The sequence below is a fragment of the Somniosus microcephalus genome, chromosome 3 (genome assembly GCF_052327205.1).
Source record: "Somniosus microcephalus isolate GS21.2 chromosome 3, FLI_Smic_1.0, whole genome shotgun sequence".
In the NCBI taxonomy this organism is placed as follows: Eukaryota; Metazoa; Chordata; class Chondrichthyes; order Squaliformes; family Somniosidae; genus Somniosus; species Somniosus microcephalus.
The window spans coordinates 348,624,857-348,647,100 of NC_140989.1; the positions used below are offsets into that span (position 1 = coordinate 348,624,857).

The 22,244-nt window shown below is 43.0% G+C and overlaps 1 protein-coding gene across 1 annotated transcript in view; it reads right to left on the reverse strand.

The window, feature by feature from the left end:
- ephx4 (epoxide hydrolase 4) overlaps positions 1–16,003 on the reverse strand; it is a 48,377-nt gene extending 32,374 nt beyond the window's left edge. The window contains exons 1-3 of the mRNA XM_085983347.1: positions 15,530–16,003; positions 9,671–9,756; positions 1,891–2,048 (exon numbers count right to left, since the gene is read on the reverse strand). Coding sequence (XP_085839473.1) covers positions 1,891–2,048; positions 9,671–9,756; positions 15,530–15,772 — 487 coding nt within the window. The 5' untranslated portion in view covers positions 15,773–16,003. The remainder of the gene's footprint in view (positions 1–1,890; positions 2,049–9,670; positions 9,757–15,529) is intronic.
- Positions 16,004–22,244: the final 6,241 nt, after the last annotated feature.

Sequence of the window (22,244 nt, forward strand, 5' to 3'; positions counted from 1 at the left end):
AAAATTCAATTAGATTAGTCAAACACGATCTATCTTTTACAAATCCGTGTTGGCTCTCCATAATTAGCTTAAACCTCTCCAAGTGCCCGTTAATTTTTTCCTTGATTATTGTTTCTAAAACTTTACCCACCACTGATGTTAAACTGACTGGCCTGTAGTTACTAGGATTGTCCTTACACCCTTTCTTGAATAATGGTGTCACATTTGCCATTTTCAAATCCTCAGGCACCTCTCCTGCATCTAGGGAAGATTGGAAAATTATGGCAAGCCCTTCCACTATCTCCTCCCCCAATTCCCTTAGCAGCCTGGATGCAAGCCATCTGGACCAGGTGACTTATCCACTCTAAGCATACCCAGCCTTTCTAGTACATCCTGTCCATCAATTTTCACCCCTTCCATTGCTTCTACCTTTTCCAATGGCCATATTTTGTCAGCATCCACCTCCTTAGTAAACACCGATACAAAGTACTCATTGAGTATTCTAGCCTTGCCCTGCGCCTCTAAGCATATATCACCTTCTTTGTCCCTAATAGGCCCCACCCCGCCTCTTACTACCCGCTTACTGTTTACATGCCGGTAGAAGATTTTTGGGTTGCCTTTTATGTTAACTATTTTATAGTAGCTATTTCATTCTGTTTCTTTCTGACCTGGAGCCAGAAATTTACAAGCACCTTCCAATCTGCAAACTTCTCTCTCCAAACAGCAATTAAACTCGGGCTGACCACAGGCTAGTTTTACTTGCAATTAAACTTTGTGGCCTTAAATAAAGAGGATGAGGAGTCGCTCAGTGCAGAGGCTGAGTGAGAAAAGAAAGGAAGATATTTCGGGGAGAGAAAGTCGGGATGGGTCTTTGGGGGGGGGGGGCGGGCGGGACATTCATGCAATACGTGCATTGCACATTTTTTCTTCCCTATGTGTGATATTTTACATTTGTCTGTATTAAATATACTTCATGTTCTCAAAGGCAAAACGATTCTTGTCTTACTCATGCTCCTATTTTACAAGTCACTGAACTTCTTGCCAACCTCATCCCAGGTCCTCCGAGGGGTGATCCCAAGTTGATCTGGTTAGCAATTTGCTGCTTTGCTCTCTTGGTCCAGTGTAAATTTGTGGGCCAATCTTTAGACTGAAAAGTTTAGCACATCTTTCCATAACGCTGCTCGTTAGGATCTTGATGTCCCCGTCTGCGAAGGAGACTTTTTGTCTTCCTTGTTCTGGCAAGAGTTGAGCATTTCCCTACCAGGTACTGGCAAAGTGGTGGAACCAGTATTCTTATAGGTGTGTTGTGATTGGTGGGTTTCTTTCATTTCTGCCACTGAATTAGGATTGCTTGAAAATATGAGAAGTAAAATGCTGCTCACCCACCATGCTGATGTGGGTTAGCTAAAATTAGTGAACCGTAGCAAACTAGCCCGTCATTCGTGAAAACAGAAAAATGTGTGTGGGAGAAAAAAAATCTGCCTAAAATATCAGTGGAAATTTGCCAGTTATTATAAACATAATTGCAAAATTATACAGTTTTATCTATTTACAGCAGAAAATGAGAATATGGCTGCTGCCTCTGTGATTTAATTCTGTCTTAGAACGAGAACAATTTGAACATCATAGAATTCTCAGATTTGCAGATCGGCCCACTGCTCCTCAGTTTCCAACACACTTACAAAGTTAGTCATGACTTACAGCACAAAGCCAAAGTGCTACAATGTAAAATGGTAACCATTGGTTACAACACCAGCGCAGTATCTGCATTCTGTTGGGAGAATAACAGAGAGAGAAAAAAATCATTGTGGAAATTAGAAAGAGGAATAAAGGAAGCAGCATTCTGGTGGTACAGCCTCAGAATAAAATACGTCATTGAAAGCCAACCAGGCATCCTTCCAACTGACCTACCAAGGGATTCCACAATGTCCTTTACATCGGTGATCAAATAATCCAGCTGGTAATTCTCTCGACCAATGGGTGCGTCTGATTCTCCATATCCTCGTAAATCAACGGCAATGACACGGAATTCGCTCTTAAATTCTTGAAGCTGATAACGCCAAGAGTACCTGCATCAGAGAACATTGGTCAAGGTGTACTTGGAATAAGAAATATTGACACTCAAATGACTTATAGCCCCCAATGAGGGCATCAAATCCTATTTTTTTCCCTATCTCTACATTACCCCTGGTCTCCCTAGTGTGCCTGTTTTTTTAAACAAATAGTCAGTGATTCGGGGGCCCTTGATAGTGCTGTCCAAACTTGTGGCTCAAAATCAGCTGAATTCGACCGAGTCAGCTGAAGCCCAGCAGCTCTGCTTCTCCTCTGTGCGCTTCCAGTTTTTATGTTGTTATCTCCATCAGCTACGGCACCTGCGTACATAGAAGCCGGCTGTGCTGTAGTCGTTGAATAATCCCTTCTGATGGTGCCAAAATCAAGAGAGGACTGTGGCTTGTAACAACTATATTTATTTTAATATTAAAAAATTACACATATGTATAAATACATGTATATATGAAACCATTCCAGAATAAATGACCTTTGGCTTCAAATGCTGAATTACAGCACTCGTTATAATGCTTGATAAGGCACAAAAAAGACTCAAAAATTTGAATTTGCCAGGGTGGGTGGTGGGGGTGCAGGAGAGAGAGAATATGCTCCCAGGCTCCCCTACAAAATATATTTTGCACTATCTGAGTGCTTCAAACTCATATATATCCCCACTGCAAAAATTACACTTTTTGTGCTTCAGTTTTTCCCTCATAATACAACAAATGGAATATTGGGTATAGCTGCAATTTAACTCATGGCAAGTTCAGTTTAACTTCACTCTCATTGGAACTACTTCTTTTTGTATGTCATACTTGAGGCCAATAATATTCATTGAATAATGCTGCACTCATCCAGGTAAGTGGAGAGTATTCCATCACACTCCTGACTTGTGCTTTGTAGATGGTAGAAAGGCTTTGGGGGGTCAGGAGGTGAGACACTCGCTGCAGATTACCCAGCCTCTGACCTGCTCTTAAATACTGTGGCAACATGTGGCTGGTCCAGTTAAGTTTCTGGTCAATGGTGACCTCCAGGATGTTGATGGTGGGGGGATTCGGCGATGGTAATGTCATTGAATGTCAAGGGATGGTGGTTAGACTCTCGATTGTTGGAGATAGTCATTGCCTGGCACTTGTGTGGCATGAGTGTTACTTGTCACTTATCAACCCAAGCCTGAATGTCGTCCAGGTCTTGCTGCATGCGGGCATGGACTGCTTCATTATCTGAGAAGTTGCGAATGGTTGGCATGTATGCCGCTGTTACATGCTCCACTTGTGGCCGAGGGAACAGTTGAGCTGATCCCATACCTCTGCCTCTAAGAGCCTGTCTGTAAGAGGCAGCCTGAATCATAGAAGAACTGTAGAAGTTGACAGCAATGGTGGCTACTCAGCCCATCATGTCTGCTTGAACAACCCTCTGTGTTAAGAAACTTCTCCTAAGCTCTCTCCTCACAATTTCAAATTGATGAACACTTGTCACCTAAACGGAGGAAAGAGTCTTCCCTTTTCACTCTATCCACCTTATCAAAATACATCACAATTTAAAAAACCTCTATTAAATCTCCTCTTAACCTCTCTGCACCAGCAGTATCACAACTCGCTCTTCATAACTACGGTTTTTGATCCCTGGCATCATCATGGTGAATCTATGCATGTACGACTTTAATGCCCTTTCTATAACAGATGTAAAATCATCTTGATTTTATTTCAATGTGTGGAAAGATAAGTAGGGTTGTCCGAGTTTCCAATATATTAACTGCACACATTTAGTTGTTTGAATACTCACCATGTAAGCTGGTAAAGATTCAGCAGAAAAGATAGAGGAATAGGCAAAAAAGTGACAGATGGAATTCTATGATTATACTCTGAAATGAGGAAGGCTAGGTAATGCGGAAAAGCAGAGACATTTGGGAGTTGAGGTTCACAAGGCATTAAAAGCAGCACCTCAAGTAGAAAGGTCAAAAAAGGGAATTAAATTTTGAGTTTTATGGCGAGGCATAGAATATAAAAGGTGAGATGTAATGGTGAATCTATATAAAACCTGAGTAAGGCCACAGTTGGAAGACTATGGCCGGAATTTTCCGAGGGGGTCAGCGGACGGGATCGGTGCCGAGTCGGGAGGGAAATTAGATTTTTTTTTTGACAGCGGGCCGGGACTCCGCTGTCAAGCCGCCGCAATGTACCTTTCCCAATGGTGCATGTGAGATCTCCTATTATTGGGTTGTTGACAGACCCTTAATAATGCTTTTAACCTTTCCTTTTAACTTTCACTGCTCGCTCACGGGGTCCACGCTGCTCAGGGACCACGTCTGTGAACCTGAGGCGGGAGTTGAATGGCCTGCTGCAGCTGATTACTTGACAGCTTCAAATGTACAGTAAAAGCTCCCACCTGACAGACCAACACTTTCCTCAGCCACAAGCTCTTTACCAGTCCATTTCCAGCACAGATTCTGCAGGCATTCCACTTTCCACTCTTATCTCATTGGAAGAACTCTCTCACCATTGACAGAATGATTCAGTCATCTCTACTTCACTTGCCATCTATTCCATCAACATGGGTGCCCTTTATACTGTCTCACCTTGGTCCTCAGAATCCGACCTCGATCAGCCCCAACAGCAACAGTTCTAGGCACACCAGCAGCACCAACAACACCACCACCAACCTTCTCCGCAATCACCTGATGCTGCACAGGACACAGGGCATCAGCACAAGCACATTGCTGGCCGGGAGGCCAGGGATGGTGTCACCATGGCCAGATTTACTTCACTTGACGCTGTACACCCTGGCTGCCACATGATGCGCCAGGTTGGCACCACCCCACACCAACACCATAAAGCATCCTTACAGTGCCCAAGCCATTCCTTTCACACTCGCCACCATTGCGGGGGGAACCGTTTTGTCTCACCATTCACTGCAACTCACTAAGCCACCTCTAAAAGGTGCACACAAATCTGTCCAAGACTGGAAAGTGTTGAAAATAAAGGTTTCAATGTTTGACAGCACATTAACAGGAACTTTACATGAACATTGGATAAAACACCCAAGTGATTACCCTTGTGTGATATTAGTTGGTATATTTGCACTAGTATGAGGGTGAGTGTGAGGGGTGGCTAGTGAGATGGAGGTGTGATAATGTAGATAAAGAGGGATGGGTGGCGGTACAAGATAAGTTAGTGTGAGTAAGGATGTGCAGGAATAGGGTAGGGAAGGAAGAGTGATGGGGATGTGATGAGAGGCACAGGAGGATGAAGGTGAATGTGGCTTTGTACTAATGGTTCATGATCTAATGAGATCATTGAAAGGTTTGCGGCACTGCACCCAGGTCCTCCTGATGACATCCCTGCTTGTGACCTCCTGTGTAATGTGGAACCAGGCTGTCTTGTTCTCCTGGGGAGGTCTCTTCCGCCCATAGGAAGGGAAGAGGACCTCCCTGCGTGCTCTGACTCCCTCTCTAAGCATATGGAGGGAGTCATGGGAGAGCCTGGGTGCAGCCCTCTGCCTCTGTGCAGTTATTGTCAGTGTTTGCAGCACTCCAATGCTGTAGTGCACTGACAGCACAAATGTCAAAAGTAAGTTGGTCATGGTCCCTTTAAGGAAACCGGCTGATGACGGGTCATGAATGAGGTCACCAGACCCGCTTCCTCTAATTGGCCCAGGAAACCAGCTGGGTGGGCTTAACAAGCCCCGTCAACGGGAAGTCATTTTGCAGAGTGGGATGGAGCCAGCAGCGGAGCCGCGACCAGACACCAACACGCCCGCACTGGATCCGCCAAGGTGAGAAAAATTCAGCCTAGTGTGTAGTTTTGGGCTCCACACTGTAGGAAAGATGTTGAGGCAAGAGAGAGTACAGCGCAGATTCACTAGCATGCTGCCTGGTAAAAGAAAAGAAAATATGAAGAAAAACATTGAAAAATTAGGAGAGAGAAGATTAAGGCGTGATTTAATAGAGGTGTTTAAAATTATGACGGGATGGGCCAGAGTATATAGAATCAGACTGCTTCCAGTGGTTGAGGAGTCTAGAACACGGGGACATAGATATGAGATTAAATGTAAGAGATTTAGGATAGAGAGCAGGAGAAATTGTTTTGTACCACAGAGGGTTGTGGGGCTGTGGAATGCACTGTCAGAGTTAGTGACTGAAACAGAGACCATGTCAACATAGTTTCAGAATAAAGGGTCGCCCTTTTAGAACTGAGATGAGGAGGAATTTCTTCTCTCAGAGGGTCGTAAATCTGTGGAATTCTCTGCCCCAGAGAGCCGTGGAGGCTAGGTTATTAAATACATTTAAAGGTGGAGATAGACAGATTCTTGCAAGATAAGGGAGTGAAGGGTTATGGGGAGCAGGCAGGGAAGTGGCTTTGAGCCCAAGATCAGCCATGATCTTAATGAATGGTGGAGCAGGCTCGAGGGGCCAAGTGGCCAATTCCTGCTCCTATTTCTTATGTTCTTATGTAACATTTAATAATAGGTTAGATAGGTGGTTGAAGTAAAGAGGATAAAAAAGACAAGGTGGGCACATGGGATTAGGATTATGGCTCATGTGGAGGATAAATACCAACATGGACTGGTTGGGCCAAACGGTGTGTTTCAGTGTTTTAATTTATATTTAACTCTATGATATTGCTGTGTTTGATAGTTAAATTGGGATCAGAAAGTTTGGTTACATTGCACAAAATACAAAAATTTTCATTGAGTAATTCTACTTCAAAACTTACAAATGGTTCTTACACAAGACATTGTGAAATACTGGATTCCATTTTAGAGAATGTAATCAATAATGTGAAACATTTAAGTTGAAATTGTAATGTTTGCAAGTTTAGGAATGGTACACTAGAAAATTTGTAATTTTGTGTTAACTATTCTATTTAGTTACCGGGACAAACTCCAGCTGGTTTAGCAAATTAAAATATTAGATCTAGAAAAGGAACGTTTAAAAATCAAATTATATACAAATTTTAGCTTAGGTAACAATAATAAAATTGATTTTTTTTTTGAGAATACCGAAAACTCAGATGCTATGACTTTACAAACAAAGACTGTAGCCAAACGGCAAGATACCGCTGGGTTAGGGACACTGGAACAGAGCAAATATGTATTTCTGGAAAACTTAAGTTGCTCTTAATTTGAATTAGCTTCATCTTTTACTGTGAACATAGAATGTCTGTATGTTACAGAGTCTCATATGTAGGGCATTTGACTATAAATATAGAATGCCCTTGCATTACAGTCTTCTATATAGGACATTCCCATTGTAAATATATTGAGAATGTCCTTGCTATCTAGTCTGATATGCAGGGCATTTTCACTGTAAATATAGAATGTTTGAGTGTTAGAGTCTTGTACCCAAGGCTGTTTTAGTACATTAGGGGACAGGCAGAGTAATAAGGACAGCTGCCTCATGAGACGGACCCTCCTGTGGCTGCTGGAAAGACTTGGAGAAATTCTACTTAGGTACACAATGAGCAACAGATTTTCCAAACACTAATGCATGCTCCAGAAACCCTAGCTCAGCAATTGATGGCCAACTGTGCGCACAAGAGACAACGTTCCAGGCAATTACACTATCTGGAAAATGTCTCTACAGGCAGGAAAAGAGATGCACAAAGCTTTGTCTCTGGCTTTCTGCCCGAACAGTTGGGCTGATACAGAACATTGAGGTGTACTTGCAGCAAGCGCTTGTGTTTCACATGGGCGTCAAACTTAAGCACAAACAATTCTTGCAGCGCTGCTCCAGGCAGCGAACTGACAGCTTGGCCATATCTTTTCAATGTTGGAGAGAATTGACTCTGATAATGAGTAAAATCATCCTCCACTTGTCCACTGGACTGCATGTCTTTGCACTGTACTTAGTTCAGGAGCAAGAGGTAGGTTTTCTCTGCAGTCTGCCAAACAGGGCTTCAATACTCCATCGCTGGGCAGATACAGGCTTTTTAAAATACTGAACTTGGTAACAGTGATAAGAAATGTCAGGCCTAAGGATTTAGACTCTTTCAGCCAGCTGAAACTTTCGTTTGCCTCAATTAGATTTGACCATTGAGCCAAGGTTAGAATTTCTGCCCAATCAGAATCAATGGACAGAAAATCCAGTTCAAGGACATCAACATTCACAACTGAAGAGAGTTTGCAACCCATAAACCAGACGCTGCTGGGCAACAGCACAGCCCATCTTTCTGAATAAACTGTTAGGCCTGCTCTTCCATTGTAGTAGATGACACTCTATATCCATGCACAATCCAATTTTGTCCGTATCTGCCTGATTTGGGTCATCACTTGCTTTTCGCTACTGGGCAAAAGATGGTGTCATCAGCAAAGACAGCGTCATTCTTCAATGCTAATGATGATTATCAGCAATAGAGTGGGTTGGGATCAAGTTTGCTTCCATGACAGCATGGTGCATAGGCATTGCAGTAAATGACCCAATCTGAGAAAGTCGTGTATCTAGTTCAGAAGCTCAGCAAATATGCACCTGGCTTCTCAGTGAGGACAGAATACTATACACTATCAAATGTTCTTCAGCTGTGAATACAGAATGTCATTGTGTTACAAATTCCTGTAGATAGAACAGTCTCACTGTAAATACAGAATGACCACTTTACACAAGGTTTGTACATACACCATTATATCCAAGTTTGGGTTCCCAATTTTAATGCTGGGCTGGTGGATAGTGGAGTGCCCCAGAGAACAAGCCCACTGTATCTGAACTCCCGGGCCTCATTATAATCTCACAATTGGGCTTCCTACCCAATTCGCTGACCCGCCTGGGAAACCCACCCAGTTCCAGAGTGCAACCAGAGGTCTATTTAAAGCAGGAATGCACCTCTTAAAGCAATGTTGTGTGCCCTTCTGCAAGATTTCGCAGTTTGACTGCTAGAAATAGAAATTGCTCAGAAATGAGTCACAGGCGTGGTCCCTTGAGGTCCTGGTGGAAGAGGTTAGGGAGAGGAGGGAAGTTATCTTTCCAGCCAATGCCAGGGGGATCCCAAAGCACCAAGTCCACCAGGCATGGAGGGACATGACTGAGATGTGTCAGCTCCAGGAGCACCAGCCCCAGGACACGGATCCAGTGCAGGAAGAGCTTCAATGAGCTCTCAAGAGTAGCAAGAGTGAGTGCAGCTCTTCATTTTCTCCATCGCTTTCTCTCAACAACACATGGCAGATATTACATGATGCCATGCACCTCCAGGCCAAATGCTCCAACCAGGTTAGTCCCTTTCACCCACATCACAACTATCATGGTAACAGTGAGCAAATATTAAATAATTAGTGAAGCATATACTATTATATTTATACATATATAAAGTAACAGATACTTAGGAGCTACAGGTGTCAATAATTCAGTATATGTTACAGGTAAACACAACACATATGCAGCAGCTGTTACAACACAGTTATTGGAAAGTTGTAAACATGGAAATTAATGGTTTGTGAAACTTATTCAAAGCAGTAAATGTCTCAATGACAATGCCTTGGTGGCTACTGGTGGGATCTGGCTCAAAATCATACCAGCTTCAGTTCATTACAGTATAAAATTATTTCTACAATCAAATTTGTTACACATAACAAAGGAGTAGAACAGAGAGAATAGCAACATCTCAAACGCTACAAATTCCTGATTCAGGAAAGTAAAAAACAAAATCATTACCAGAATTCTGGGAATCCATGCAGCAACAGCATAAGGGGTTTGCCCCTTTCTCCAGCAGCAACATAGTGGAACCTTAATCCTGACTCCTGGAAATTCAGAGGGAGAGAGAGAAAAAAAATTAAGTACAATATATAACCCATTTTAAAAGAGCAGATGGTAGATTTTAAAAATTGTTTTTGTACACATATGAGCTGCCTCCACTAGCACTACTAAAGACTATCGTTACCCAAATACACCATCTGCATTGAAAGATCATGTTGCCAGTACCGAATGAAACTGTCATATGAAGCAATAAGTAATCTTTATGTTTTATCCCCCATTTGTGGGGATAAAATGAGACAAAGCTTTGGGTAAATTACTGATCACCAAATAACTCGAGAGTTCAACAAAACAAAACAGGATTGGTTTGGTGTGGAGTTTATGGGACATGTATTTTTCAAATTGTTCTTGAGATGTAGGCATTATTGATCATTAAGAATCAACCTCAGAATGTGGGACTGGAATCACATGTAAGCAGAGATTGCTGGTTCTCTTCCCTGAAAGGGTTGTGGAGGCAGATCTAGCATCAATTGTCATTTGCAGAACAGAGTTCCAAACTTCTACCAACCTTTGTGTGTAGAAGTGTTACCTAACTTCACTCCTGAAAGGCCTGGTTCTAATTTTTAGACTGTCCCCTAGTCTTAGATTCCCCAACCAGCAGAAACCCTGTGTGTGTAGAAGTGTTTCCTAATTTTGTGAACATTTTGTAACATTAGCTAACTAGTTTGTTTTTTTTAACAATCCAGTAGATTTCAGTCATTTTCCTCCCACCGACTCACACATCGCCAGACTTACATACAGTTACATAGAATTTACAGCACAGAAACAGGCCATTGGGCTCAACTGGTCTATGCCGGAGTTTATGCTCCACACCATCCCATGCAAGCGCAGGAGATGCAGCACCTGGTCTTTTACTTCCTCCCTTCCCACTGTCCAGGGCCCCAATCACTCCTTCCAGGTGAAACAGCGATTTACTTGTACTTCTTTCAATTTAGTATACTGTATTTGCTGCTCATACTCCTCTACATCGGGGAGACCAAATGCAGATTGGGTGATCGCTTTGCAGAACACCTCCATTCAGTCTGCAAGCATGACCCTGAGCTTCCGGTCGCCTGTCATTTTAATTCTCCACTCCACTCCCACTCTGACCTCTCTCTCTCCTCAGCCTTCTACACTGTTCCATGAATCTCAATGTAAGCTCAAGGAGCAGCAACTCCTCTTTCGATTAGGCACTTTACAGCCATCTGGACTCAAGATTGAGTGCAACAATTTCAGATCATAACCACTGCCCCTTTTTTTTGGACAGCAGCTGTTGGTAATGATTCTGCTATTCCCATTTACACCTCCTCTACACCCATCTTTTGTTTCTTTACTTGTCCCATTACCATTCCCTTTCGCCTTGCACCATCATCCCTTTTGTTATTTAATCTCTCCTGCCTTCCACCCTATCACAGACCTTCCCTTTTGTTCTTTCCACCCCTCTCCCCACTCTTTCCCTGCCCCTGCACTTGCTTAAAACCGGTTACATTTCTAACTTTTTCCAGTTCTGATGAAAGGCCATTAACATGAAACGTTAACTCAGTTTCTCTCTCCACAGATGCTGCCTGATCTGTTGAGTATTTCCAGCATTTTCTGTTTTTATTTCAGATTTCCAGCATCCGCAGTATTTTGCTTTTGTCCTATCTGTGCTGCTACATTCCCTTTAATATCATGAGCCTCCATTTTATCAGTAAGCCTCCTATATGGTACCTTATCAAACACCTTCATAGATAGCATCCACTGCATTTCCTTTACCAATACACTCCATTATTTGCTCAATTAAATTTGTCAGATATGACTTGTCTTTTACAAACCTGTGCTGGCTGTTCTTAATAAACCTGTTCATTTTATCCTATATTAATTTTATTCTGTATTATGGCCTCCAGAAGCTTACCCACTGGCATTAAGCCAATTAGCCTATAGTTACCTAGTTTATCCCTTTCTCCTTTTTTGAACAGAGGTATTACATTGCATGTTCGTACTCTCATGCATTATGCCAGAGTGCCATCACGGCACCCCTCATGTCCCAGGTTTTTAAAAATTGCATTAATTAATTCCCCCTCCCTTTTTGAATTTGTCAGACTAGTGAGCTGAATAGCATCTTTTTATCCGTGAGTTTTCGCATGTTCTGCTATATGCAAAATAGATTTTTCTTCAAGTTAACCAGATGAATATGTATTTTCAGGAACGTACAGTAATCCAGGATAAGTTACACTACTTCTGATAACATTAAGGCATTATTAGGATTTTAGCCTTCAACACTAGTTGCTAATTAAATATGACAGCTCATTGGCATCAAAACCTTGTTAGCAAGTCAGACTTATATTTTTTTGGACACATCTGCAAATTAAAATTAATCACCATTAAAAAGCTATCAATTTACACAATCTCATCCGTTACTGCAATTTTAAGAGTCAAGATTAGAATATGTAATTCTTCTTAGTTACCAAACCAAAGTAATTTATTACAATTAAAGGTTTAAAATAGATTATAGTAATAGCAGTGAATAAATTTGCAAAAGTGATCCGATTTGATAAGACAGCAAGCATTCATGCATTGTTAAATCTGCACTTAAAATGACTATTATGCACCATGGTAACTGGAAAAGAACAGGTGACCCTACTGGCTCCAGATTGTAGTATCCTCCTCCACATCTCTACTCCTCACATCTCTTACACCCACACTCCCCCCACACACATACTTTCTTTCTCCATCTTTCACCTACAGTGCAGTATGGAAGGAGGCAAGCTATAATAAGATTACAGAGCATGGGTAGTATCTTCTATATAATTATATTTTACTAAGAGCTGTGAAAAATCCTCAGCTAACTTGAAAACGGTGTGGGCCTCAACATCAAGTTATTTTATCTGCCTCAGCCTTCTGTTCAGTTTCTCAGATTCTCATGTCTATGCATTTCAGATATTCCCTTTCATCTTCCACTTGCTTTTCATTTCTGGCTCTGTTTTCTTTTTCTCAGAGATCATTGTCCGTGTCTCTGGTATCTCTGTGCCTGCTGCAGGTTTCAAAGATCCTCATTCTTCCTCCTACCCATTATTTACAACCACAACAACTTACATTTATACAGCGCATTTAACATAGCAAACCCTCCCCCCACCCCCCCAAGAGCGTTATCAATAAAACATTTCTGACACTGAACTACAGAAGGAAATATTAGGACAGGTGACCAAAAACTTGGTCAAAGAGATAGGTTTTGAGGAATGACGCAAGAAAACTACCAGGCACTCGGTCTAAGCATTAAACAAAGCTTTAATCAACTGTTTTACAACATGGAGGTCTAGTTGTGTCCTTCACTAGTTCCTGTTAAGAATGTCCTGCGCAAGCTGGGCCTGTGCCCGAGTATTTATACTCTCCCTGGACAGCGCCACCTGCAGGCTGCTCAGTTGATTCATGTCAAGGAACATCTTAAAGGAGGAGAAAAAGGTAGAGAGGTGGAGAGGTTTAGGGAGGGAATTCCCAAGCTTAAAGCCAAGGTAGCTGAAAGCACAGCCACCAATGGTGGACTGATTTAAATCAGTTAAAATTAAATTAAAATTTACACCTGTTATCCCTGCAATTTCTCCCCAGCTACTCCTTGCTCACTTTGTGTCTCTGAAATTCTCCCTGCGCTCAGACCACTCACTTCAAAAAAAGCCCCCTCTCTTAGCTGCTTGATGTCTTGTCTCCAACTCTCCTTCGACATGTCTCTTCTTAAGACTCATCCCTGATTGTTCCATATCTGCTTCAAATCTAACTCCCACTGGATCATTACATCCCCCTCCATCATTAATGCTGCTACCTCTCAAGTCTTAAAATGGATTATCCAAACATCCTCTATGCCACTCTAAAGTGGTGTTTACTCTTCACTGGCAGGGTAGCTCAAATTCCACAGCATTTCTTGTTGGTGGAACAGTAGGGCAAAGAGGACACAGCGCAGCAGCACTGATGCACGTAATAGCTGAGGGAGGGTTTGAAGTGGACAGAGCGGATAGGTCACCTGAAGCCGCTATTGGGAGAGGGAAGGCAATCGGAAACAGAGACTTAGCACAGTTCAGGAAGAAGAAACATAAGGCAAAGATAATAGCACAGCATGGCAGATGGAGTCATCTATTAGATATCAAAAAATTGGCAGCTACTTCTTAAGAAGCATGCACTGAGCAAAGTATATAGGAAATGTAGCAGCTTATGACAGGATAACAGTAATCTATCACAGACTTTTCAACACCACTCTATTCACCAATTTTCCTATCTTGTGCATGTATGACATCAAAAGATGAACATTCCAGTCTCTTTAAGCAGCACAAAACATGTTGCAGTTTAATCAGCTGTCAGTCCAAATTCAAACAAAATATGCTGAAATGTTCATCATAACAAAAATGTATTAAAAGATCCCCAATATTAAATTACTGAAGTTTTCTCAACCTGTTTTACGAATTCTACATTTAAACACTAAGAAATGAGATGGCAGAGAGAAGTGGCTGCATCCTTTACATTATCGATAGGTTTGTACTATGTCGAATGTTAGATGTAGCATCAGACATTGTAAGCCCCAAATAATCTGAAACCCAAGAGTTAAATACAAAAATATTTTGCAACTGTTTTGTTACAGCCAAGGTATGAGTTATCATTGCAGCACTAATTATTGCACCTTTTTAAATAGGTATGGCCATAATTAATCCAACTTCAAAAACACATTTTGATGTACACGGCACCCTGTTAAACTCCCGTTGAAATACATGTTGTGCAGGAAATCTACCACAGTATTATTAGATTTCAAATTGTCATTGAGCTGCCTTGCTAATTATAAACGTCATATTTTATATGCGGAAGCAACTCTAAATATTTATATTAAAAAAATTCAAAGTGATTATTTTCCTAGGCGGGGTCCACGAACACTGCTTTAAAGATCAGGGAAGCAAACTAAATAGGTTTCAGAATTCGGTGTTTGGGTCAAAAAAAGGGAGTGTTATTATAATGTTGTGCTACCTGGGATTTTCTTGCTTTGAGGCACTTTTGAAATTATTATTCCAGCAGCGTGTTAGCCAAGGCACGGCTAGAGGTGACCTGCAGTGGGAGAACGTGCTTGGCAGGCAAAGCCTCCACTTTCTGAAAACGGTAGTTTTAAGTTCGATGACTGCGGGTCGGAGGTAATGGTGAACAGCCATCATTATTTTACATTTGTAGACAGTTGGGTGGGGGGGGGGAAGAGAATCAAAATGATACACGTCAAAATATTTATCCTGTAACCATTATTCAGTGAATGAGTCCGTTCGAAAGAAAAAAAACCCCGCTTGTTTGATTTTAGCGGTGCCCAGGTCCAAGTTTATTGAGGAGCTGTCCTCAATTTCAGCACTTTGTCGACAAGCCCTGCTGATGATAAACAAGCCTGCCCAATCGCTGTCTTGCAACTGGGAGAGATATTAATGTGTCGCAAGGACTGCAGTGCACATCGCACTGTTGGGGGACCGGGGCGGCCCACCGATCTCGCAGCACTGCACTCAAAAATAAGCAACATGTTTGCTGAAGCACGATTTGAAGGTTTGCAGCGTGCAGGCGTTGTATAATAGTTCAGTCTCCACTTCCGAGTCGGTGCTAATAAAGCAAAATGCAGGCCTCCTGCTGGTGGACGAGATACAAGAATAAACAGTGGGGTGGGGAGGGGGGGGGCGGTGGTTAGATGACGAAAATAAATACACAAGAACAATTTGGAAACAGCAGCCCGCCGCTCGACCAAACCCCCCCAAATCCGCCTGCATTCGGCGGCAGCGGCGCCCGAGTCCTCACCTTGATTCGGACATAACAGTGTGTTCCCAAGGACGTGTCGTTTAAGCAGGCGGGCAGGTTTTCGCGGACAGTCCACTGAAAGCTGTCTGCTGGCTTCCTGATGATGTGCCACAAAAGTTTCAGCAAGACCAGGCAGGCACAGAGCCCGCAGAAGCTGTAAGTGAGAGCCCAGAATAGGAGGTTCTTGATTTTCACAACCAGTCGAGTTGTAAACATCAGGAAGTCGCAGAGCGGTTTCACCATAGTCCCGGCTGGGAACGAGAGACTCCCCCCTCGACCTGCCAGCTATCGCTGCGATGTTATCAGGGCGCTCTCATTCACTCCAGCAGATTCAGCCTCAGTGAGCCTGTGCCAAGGAAGATCCCTTAAACTGAAGTCATGGAAACCACGAGAGATCGCAACGTCAAAGATTACGCCTACGTAAAACGTACTGCTTTTTAAAAAAAAGTTACAGTCTTCATTGGTCGGAGCGATGTCTGGAATCGGAAATAGCCCCCCAAAAAATACGTTCAACATCTGGCCACTGGCACAAACGCGGGTGAAACATCATGGTTAAGTAGCACAGGTGCAGGGATGGCAATAGAAGTCAGCATAAGAACATAAGACGTAGGAGCATCAGTAGGTCATTTGGCCCCTCGAGCCTGCTCCGCCATTCAATAAAGATCATTGCTGATCTGATCTGGACCTCAACTCCACTTCGCTGCCCGCTCCCCATAACCCTTCACCCCCTTACCATTCAAAAATCTGTCTATCTCCACCTTAAACATAGTCAATGACCCAGCCTCCGCAGCTCTCCGGGGGAGAGAATGCCAAAGATTTACCACCCTCAGAAGAAATTCCTCATTTCCAATTTAAAAGGGTGCCCCCTTATTCTGAAATTATGCCCCCTAGTTCTAGATTCACCCACGAGGGGAAACATCCTCCCTGCATCTAGCCTATCAAGCCCTTTCAGAATCTTACATGTTTCAATAAGATCCCCTCTCATTCTTCTAAACTCCAATCAGTATAGGCCCAACCTGCTCAACCTTTCCTCATAAGATAACCCATTCATCCCAGGAGTCAACCTCGTGAACCTTCTCTGAACTGCCTCCAATGCAAGTATATCCTTCAAGTCATCACACGGTATAAAAATCATCCCACAGTCAATGTAGGCTAACAGCTGCGCTACATTGTTACAAAGCTATAATAATCTAGCAATGCAGTGTTATAAGCATCTTGTTTAAGGGTCACATTTGCCCAAAGTAGCCAGGTTCATAATTAATGTTTGGAACAAAGCTTCAACAAAGGCAGTCAAGCTCACATTAGTTCCTTCAAAAAAAAAAGCGCAGGGCTAATTCCGGTTTAGGAAGGGATTGGAGATCATGTGAATAAGTAGTGATGAGAGGGGACCAGAGGAGGAGAGATGAGAGGTTGGATATATTCTGCAATTTTTCATTAATTACATTTGGGGATTAGGGAATATTTACAGAAAATATCCCTTCAGATGCTTAAATCATATAGATGAGGAAAGGCCGCCAACCTGAAATGTTAACTGAGCATTTGACCGAGTGTGGTATCAAAGAGCCCCAGTAAAATTGAAGTCAATGGGAATCAGGGGGAAACTCTCCACTGGTAGGAGTCATACCTAGCACAAAGGAAAATGGTTGCAGTTGTTGGAGATCAATCATCTCAGCCCCAGGAAATCGCTGCAGGAGTTCCTCAGGGCAGTGTCCTAGGCCCAACCACCTTAAGCTGCTTCATCAATGACCTTCCCTCCATCATAAGGTCAGATATGGGGATGTTCACTGAATATTTCAGTGTTCAGTTCCATTCGCAACTCCTCAGATAATGACCTAATTCAGCAAGACATGGATGATATTCAGGCTTGGGCTGAAAAGTGGCAAGTAACATTCACGCCACACAAGTGTCAGGCAATGCCTATCTCCAACAAGCAAGAGTCTAACCATCTCCCCTTGACATTCCACGGCATTACCATCGCCAAACCCCCCACCATCAACATCCTGGGGGGGGGGGGGGGGGGGGGGGGAATCACCATTGACCAGAAACGTAACTGGACCAGCCACATAAATACTGTGGCAACAAGAGCAGGTCAGAGGCTGGGTATTCTGCAGTGAATTCTCACCTCCTGACTCCCCAAAGCCTTTCCACCATCTACAAGGCACAAGTCAGGAGTGTGATGGAATGCTCTCCACTTGTGCTGCTCCAACACCACCCTGAAAGCTTCACACCATCCAGGACAAAGCAACCCACTTGATTGGCACCCTATCCACCACCTTAAACATTCACTCCCTCCACCACCGGCGTACCGTGGCTGCAGTGTGTACCATCTACAAGATGCACTGCAGCAACTCGCCAAGGCTTCTTCGGCAGCACCTCCCAAACCCGCGACCTCTTCCACCTAGAAGGACAAGGGCAGCAGGTGCATGGGAACACCACCACCTCCAAGTTCCCCTCCAAATCACACACCATCCTGACTGGGAAATATATCGCCGTTCCTTCATCATTGCTGGGTCAAAATCCTGGAACTCCCTAACACCACTGTGAGCGTACCTTCACCACACGGACTGCAGCGGTTCAAGGAGATGGCTTCCCACCACCTTCTCAAGGGCAATAAGGGATGGGCAATAAATGCTGGCCTTGCCAGTGACGCCCACATCCCAGGAACAAATTTTAAAAAATTCTCTGCACAGATGATGCTGCATTTTCTGTTTTTATTTTATTATAGATGAGCAATGAGGTCCATGACAGGAAAGACTACATGACCTATTAAGGTTGCCAACTCTGGTTGGACGTAGTCCTGGAGGCCTCCAACCACCTCGTGCCCCATGTCGCACAACACGTCCACTCGCGTGGCACATCGTCTTTCCCCGCCAATTGGAAAGTGAAGAGATTGGATGATTCTTGACTGAGTCAAAACAGCCTTTCCCCCCATCTCTAATATTTTTATAATTAATAAACCAAAGTGTTCAAAGAAATTTTTTTTTAAAAATTGTGATCATGTAATTTTTCTCTAGGGTTGCTGGACACAGTGTCCAGGAGATTGAGCTTTAATTCCTGCAGACTCCAAGACAATCCTGGAGGGTTGTCGAGCTTGTTTGCCCGAATTACCTTTTCTGTTCCATGTCGCTTCAGAGTTGTGCATTGGATGCTGGGAAAGTCTACAGTGGCGTAGAGACTGCAATGTTTTTCTGGTATTGTTGATTACTGTTACTTGAAAATACCTGCTCTCCAACACACACACACACAAAATCAGACACATAAATGTTTGGTATTTGTATACATGCAATGAAAAGAACAATGAAATATTGTCAAACTTTTCAATGCTAATAAAAACTCATCCCTTGAAGCTGCATGGCAAAATTTGGTGGCAATAATGGTAGCAAATAACATTACAATTCCTGATCTCTTCCTCCATTACACTGATGATTGCATTAGTACTGCTGTCTGCTCTCACTCCACTTTGGAGAATTTCATTAACTATCTAGTGAATTTTTGTTTGTTCCTCATCATCTTTGACTCTTCCCTCCTCTTTCTGGATATCTAGGCTTGGCTGATAAATGACAAGTAACAGTTGCGCCACACAAGTGCCAGGCAATGACCATCTCCAACAAGAGAAAATCTAACCACCGCCCCTTGACATTCAATGACATTACCATTATCAAATCCCCCACCATCAACATCCTGCGGGTCACCATTGACCAGAAACATAAATACTATGGCTGCAAGAGCAGGTCAGAGACTAGGTATTCTGCAGCGAGTGACTCACCTCATGACTCCCCAAAGCCTTTCCACCACCTACAAGGCACAGGTCAGGAGTGTGATGGAATACTCTCCATTTGCCTGGAAGATTACAGCTCCAACACCACTCAAGAAGCTCGACACCATCCAGGACAAAGCAGCCCGTTTGATTGGCACCCCATCCACCACCTTAAACATTCACTCCCTCCACCACTGGCGTACCGTGGCTGCAGTGTGTACCATCTACAAGATGCACTGCAGCAACTTGCCAAGGCTTCTTCGGCAGCATCTCCTAAACCCGCGACCTCTACCACCTAGAAGGACAAGGGCAACAGGCACATGGGAACATCATCATCTGCAAGTTCTCCTCCAAGTTACACACCATCCTGACTTGGAAATATATCGCCGCTCTTTCATCGTCATTGGGTCAAAAATCCTGAAACTCCCTCCCTGACAGCACGGTGGGAATACCTCACCACAAGCACTGCAGCGGTTCAAGGCGGTGGCTCACCACCACCTTCTCGATGGCAAGTAGGGACGGGCAATAAATGTTGGCCTTGCCAGCGATGTCAATAAAAAAAAATTTAATGTATTTTTGTCCACCCATTCTGTTGCATTGCTGCTTAGGTGTCATGCTATTCAATTTGTTCAACTTGCCATTTAGGCTATGACTCCGAGATATCTCTATACTTTACTGGAAATGGCAATTGCAGCTGGGTACGTAAGATAACCCATGAATGACTGTTGATCGAATATAATTGAGAGATGTGCAATTGCCTATTGCCTTTTGTCTCAGTATATCTTCAAAGGATTTTGACATTATGCCAGAAAACAATCAGTTTTCATAATTCCAGCAATCACAGAAATACTGTGTTTAATATTGTGCCAACCAGCAGAAAAGTTATCAATTTTAAAACTGCAACATATTTCACAGATGTAACAAGCCCATTTCAAGTCCGTGTACAATAAGTAATCTATTATTTTATGTATCGGAGAGAGCAGTGAAGTGTATGCGTCACTGTTTTATGGTATACTTGTCATTTATTCCTTTTATAATAACTAAACCATCTTGTTTTAGAGCCAGAGTTGTGGTCTCAGTGTATATTTAATCACTATTTGGCTTCATAGGATACATTCTAAATCACTGGTATATGGAGTAATAGCTCACTGTTGCCTTCTCTGGATCTCAGTATTGGTTACCTAGATATTGGGCAGGTTAATACACAATCCAGATCAGAGGGGATGGGTGGTCTGTTCAAGAGTGTCCAGTGACATTGAAGCAGAGAGAATCGTTTAGTGTCGAAACCTAAAAACATGACAGCCAGGGTTCTACTTATCCTCACCTTCCATTCTACTGGCTTGTACATCCACCAGCTAATTTCCCACTATTTTTGCCATTGATGGCTTAAACTCCAACAGCAAGCACATATTCCCTTCCTCTTCCATCTTTGCTTTAAAAAGGAACTATTTCCTCACGATATCCTTGTATGCTCTTCCACCATCCCCATTTCTGGCTCCCCTTCCCCTGGAACTTCCCTATGGAAACCCTAGCAAAGGAATACCCATCTATTATCCACTCGCCACACCGTTGTATGGCACTCCAAACACTCCTTCCAAGAGACATCAAGTACTTCATGTAGTGGAGTGTATTTGTGGCTCACTGGCTGGTCAAAGATGAGATCAAACAGAGTTAGAATGACCAGTTTGCCAAACACATTTTGTCTACAAATGTAATCTTGGTCTTGCTGTGGTTTTTCCACTTCAACCTGTATTTCCATACCAATCTTTGCATCTTACTGTTCAAACCAAGCTTAACACGAAGTGAAGAAATACTATCTCATCTTTCCCCTTCCTATTCTGCAGCTGTCTGGTCGGAATATTGACTTTTGCAACTTCTGGCATTAGGATGCATTTATACAAATTATGCATTGGAGACAAGTGGTCGCTGCTTCAGAACAACCCCAACTTGTAATGTAAAATGAATGTTAAGGTTTGAACAAACTCTGAAGCTTTGCTCGGTAATGGGCAAGGGCCAGACTTCAGATTCAGGCAGCAACAGGCTGCATTTATACTAACTACAGTATCCCTGGTGCAAACCAAAACTGCATGCTGCTCGATCCCGAGCTGAGTTTTCTTCCTTTTCAGTCGCCAAAATGCCGTCTTCTACTTTCAATACTTTGAAACAAGGGAGAGGTAGGTGCAAAAGTGGGCAGTGAGATTCCGTCTGGTCACTTCAAAGCTCGACTTTCCAAATGCTCTTCTGGCTGGATGGTCTCCTTCTTCACGAGTTGCAGCTCATCCAAATGCTGCTGTGCACATTCTTAACTACTAAAGTCCCACATTTCCATTACTTCCAATCCTCATCAGGTCCTATTGTTTCCCAATGCCTCTACAAATCAATTTCAAGATCCTTATCTTCACATTTAAATGCCTCCATGGCCTTGCCCCACTAAATCTCAGTGATCTCCTCCAGTCATATGTCCTTACCACTACCTTTCACTCCTCTTAACACTGGTCTAATTGTTTACAATTTATTTTGCTCCACCACGAGCAGGCACCCTTTTTACCAATAATAAAAACAGAAAATGCTGGAGATTCTCAGCAGGTCAGGCAGCATCTGTGAAGAGAGAAACAGAGTTAACGTTTTTACCATCTGTCCCTGCACAGGTGCAAACTTCAGGTTGTTGAATAGGGGAAAGAGTCAAGTACCACAGTACATGAATCTCTGAAGGTTCATGACCAGTGCCATGAGGCTATTGCAAAAGTAAATAGGATGTACTGCCTGAGAGAGAATATCCAGCTAAAGCTAGTGTGGGAAGGTGGAAAGAGAGCTAGGAACAGACATACTGGCAGCACGTCATGCATAATTAAGTAAGAGACTTCAGACCTGCAAGTTTGAGTGATAGATGACTGACCAGCTACACAAAAGTTTGCGCTTTTAAGAATTACAAGGCCCAAAATGTTAGGCTGCAGGAAG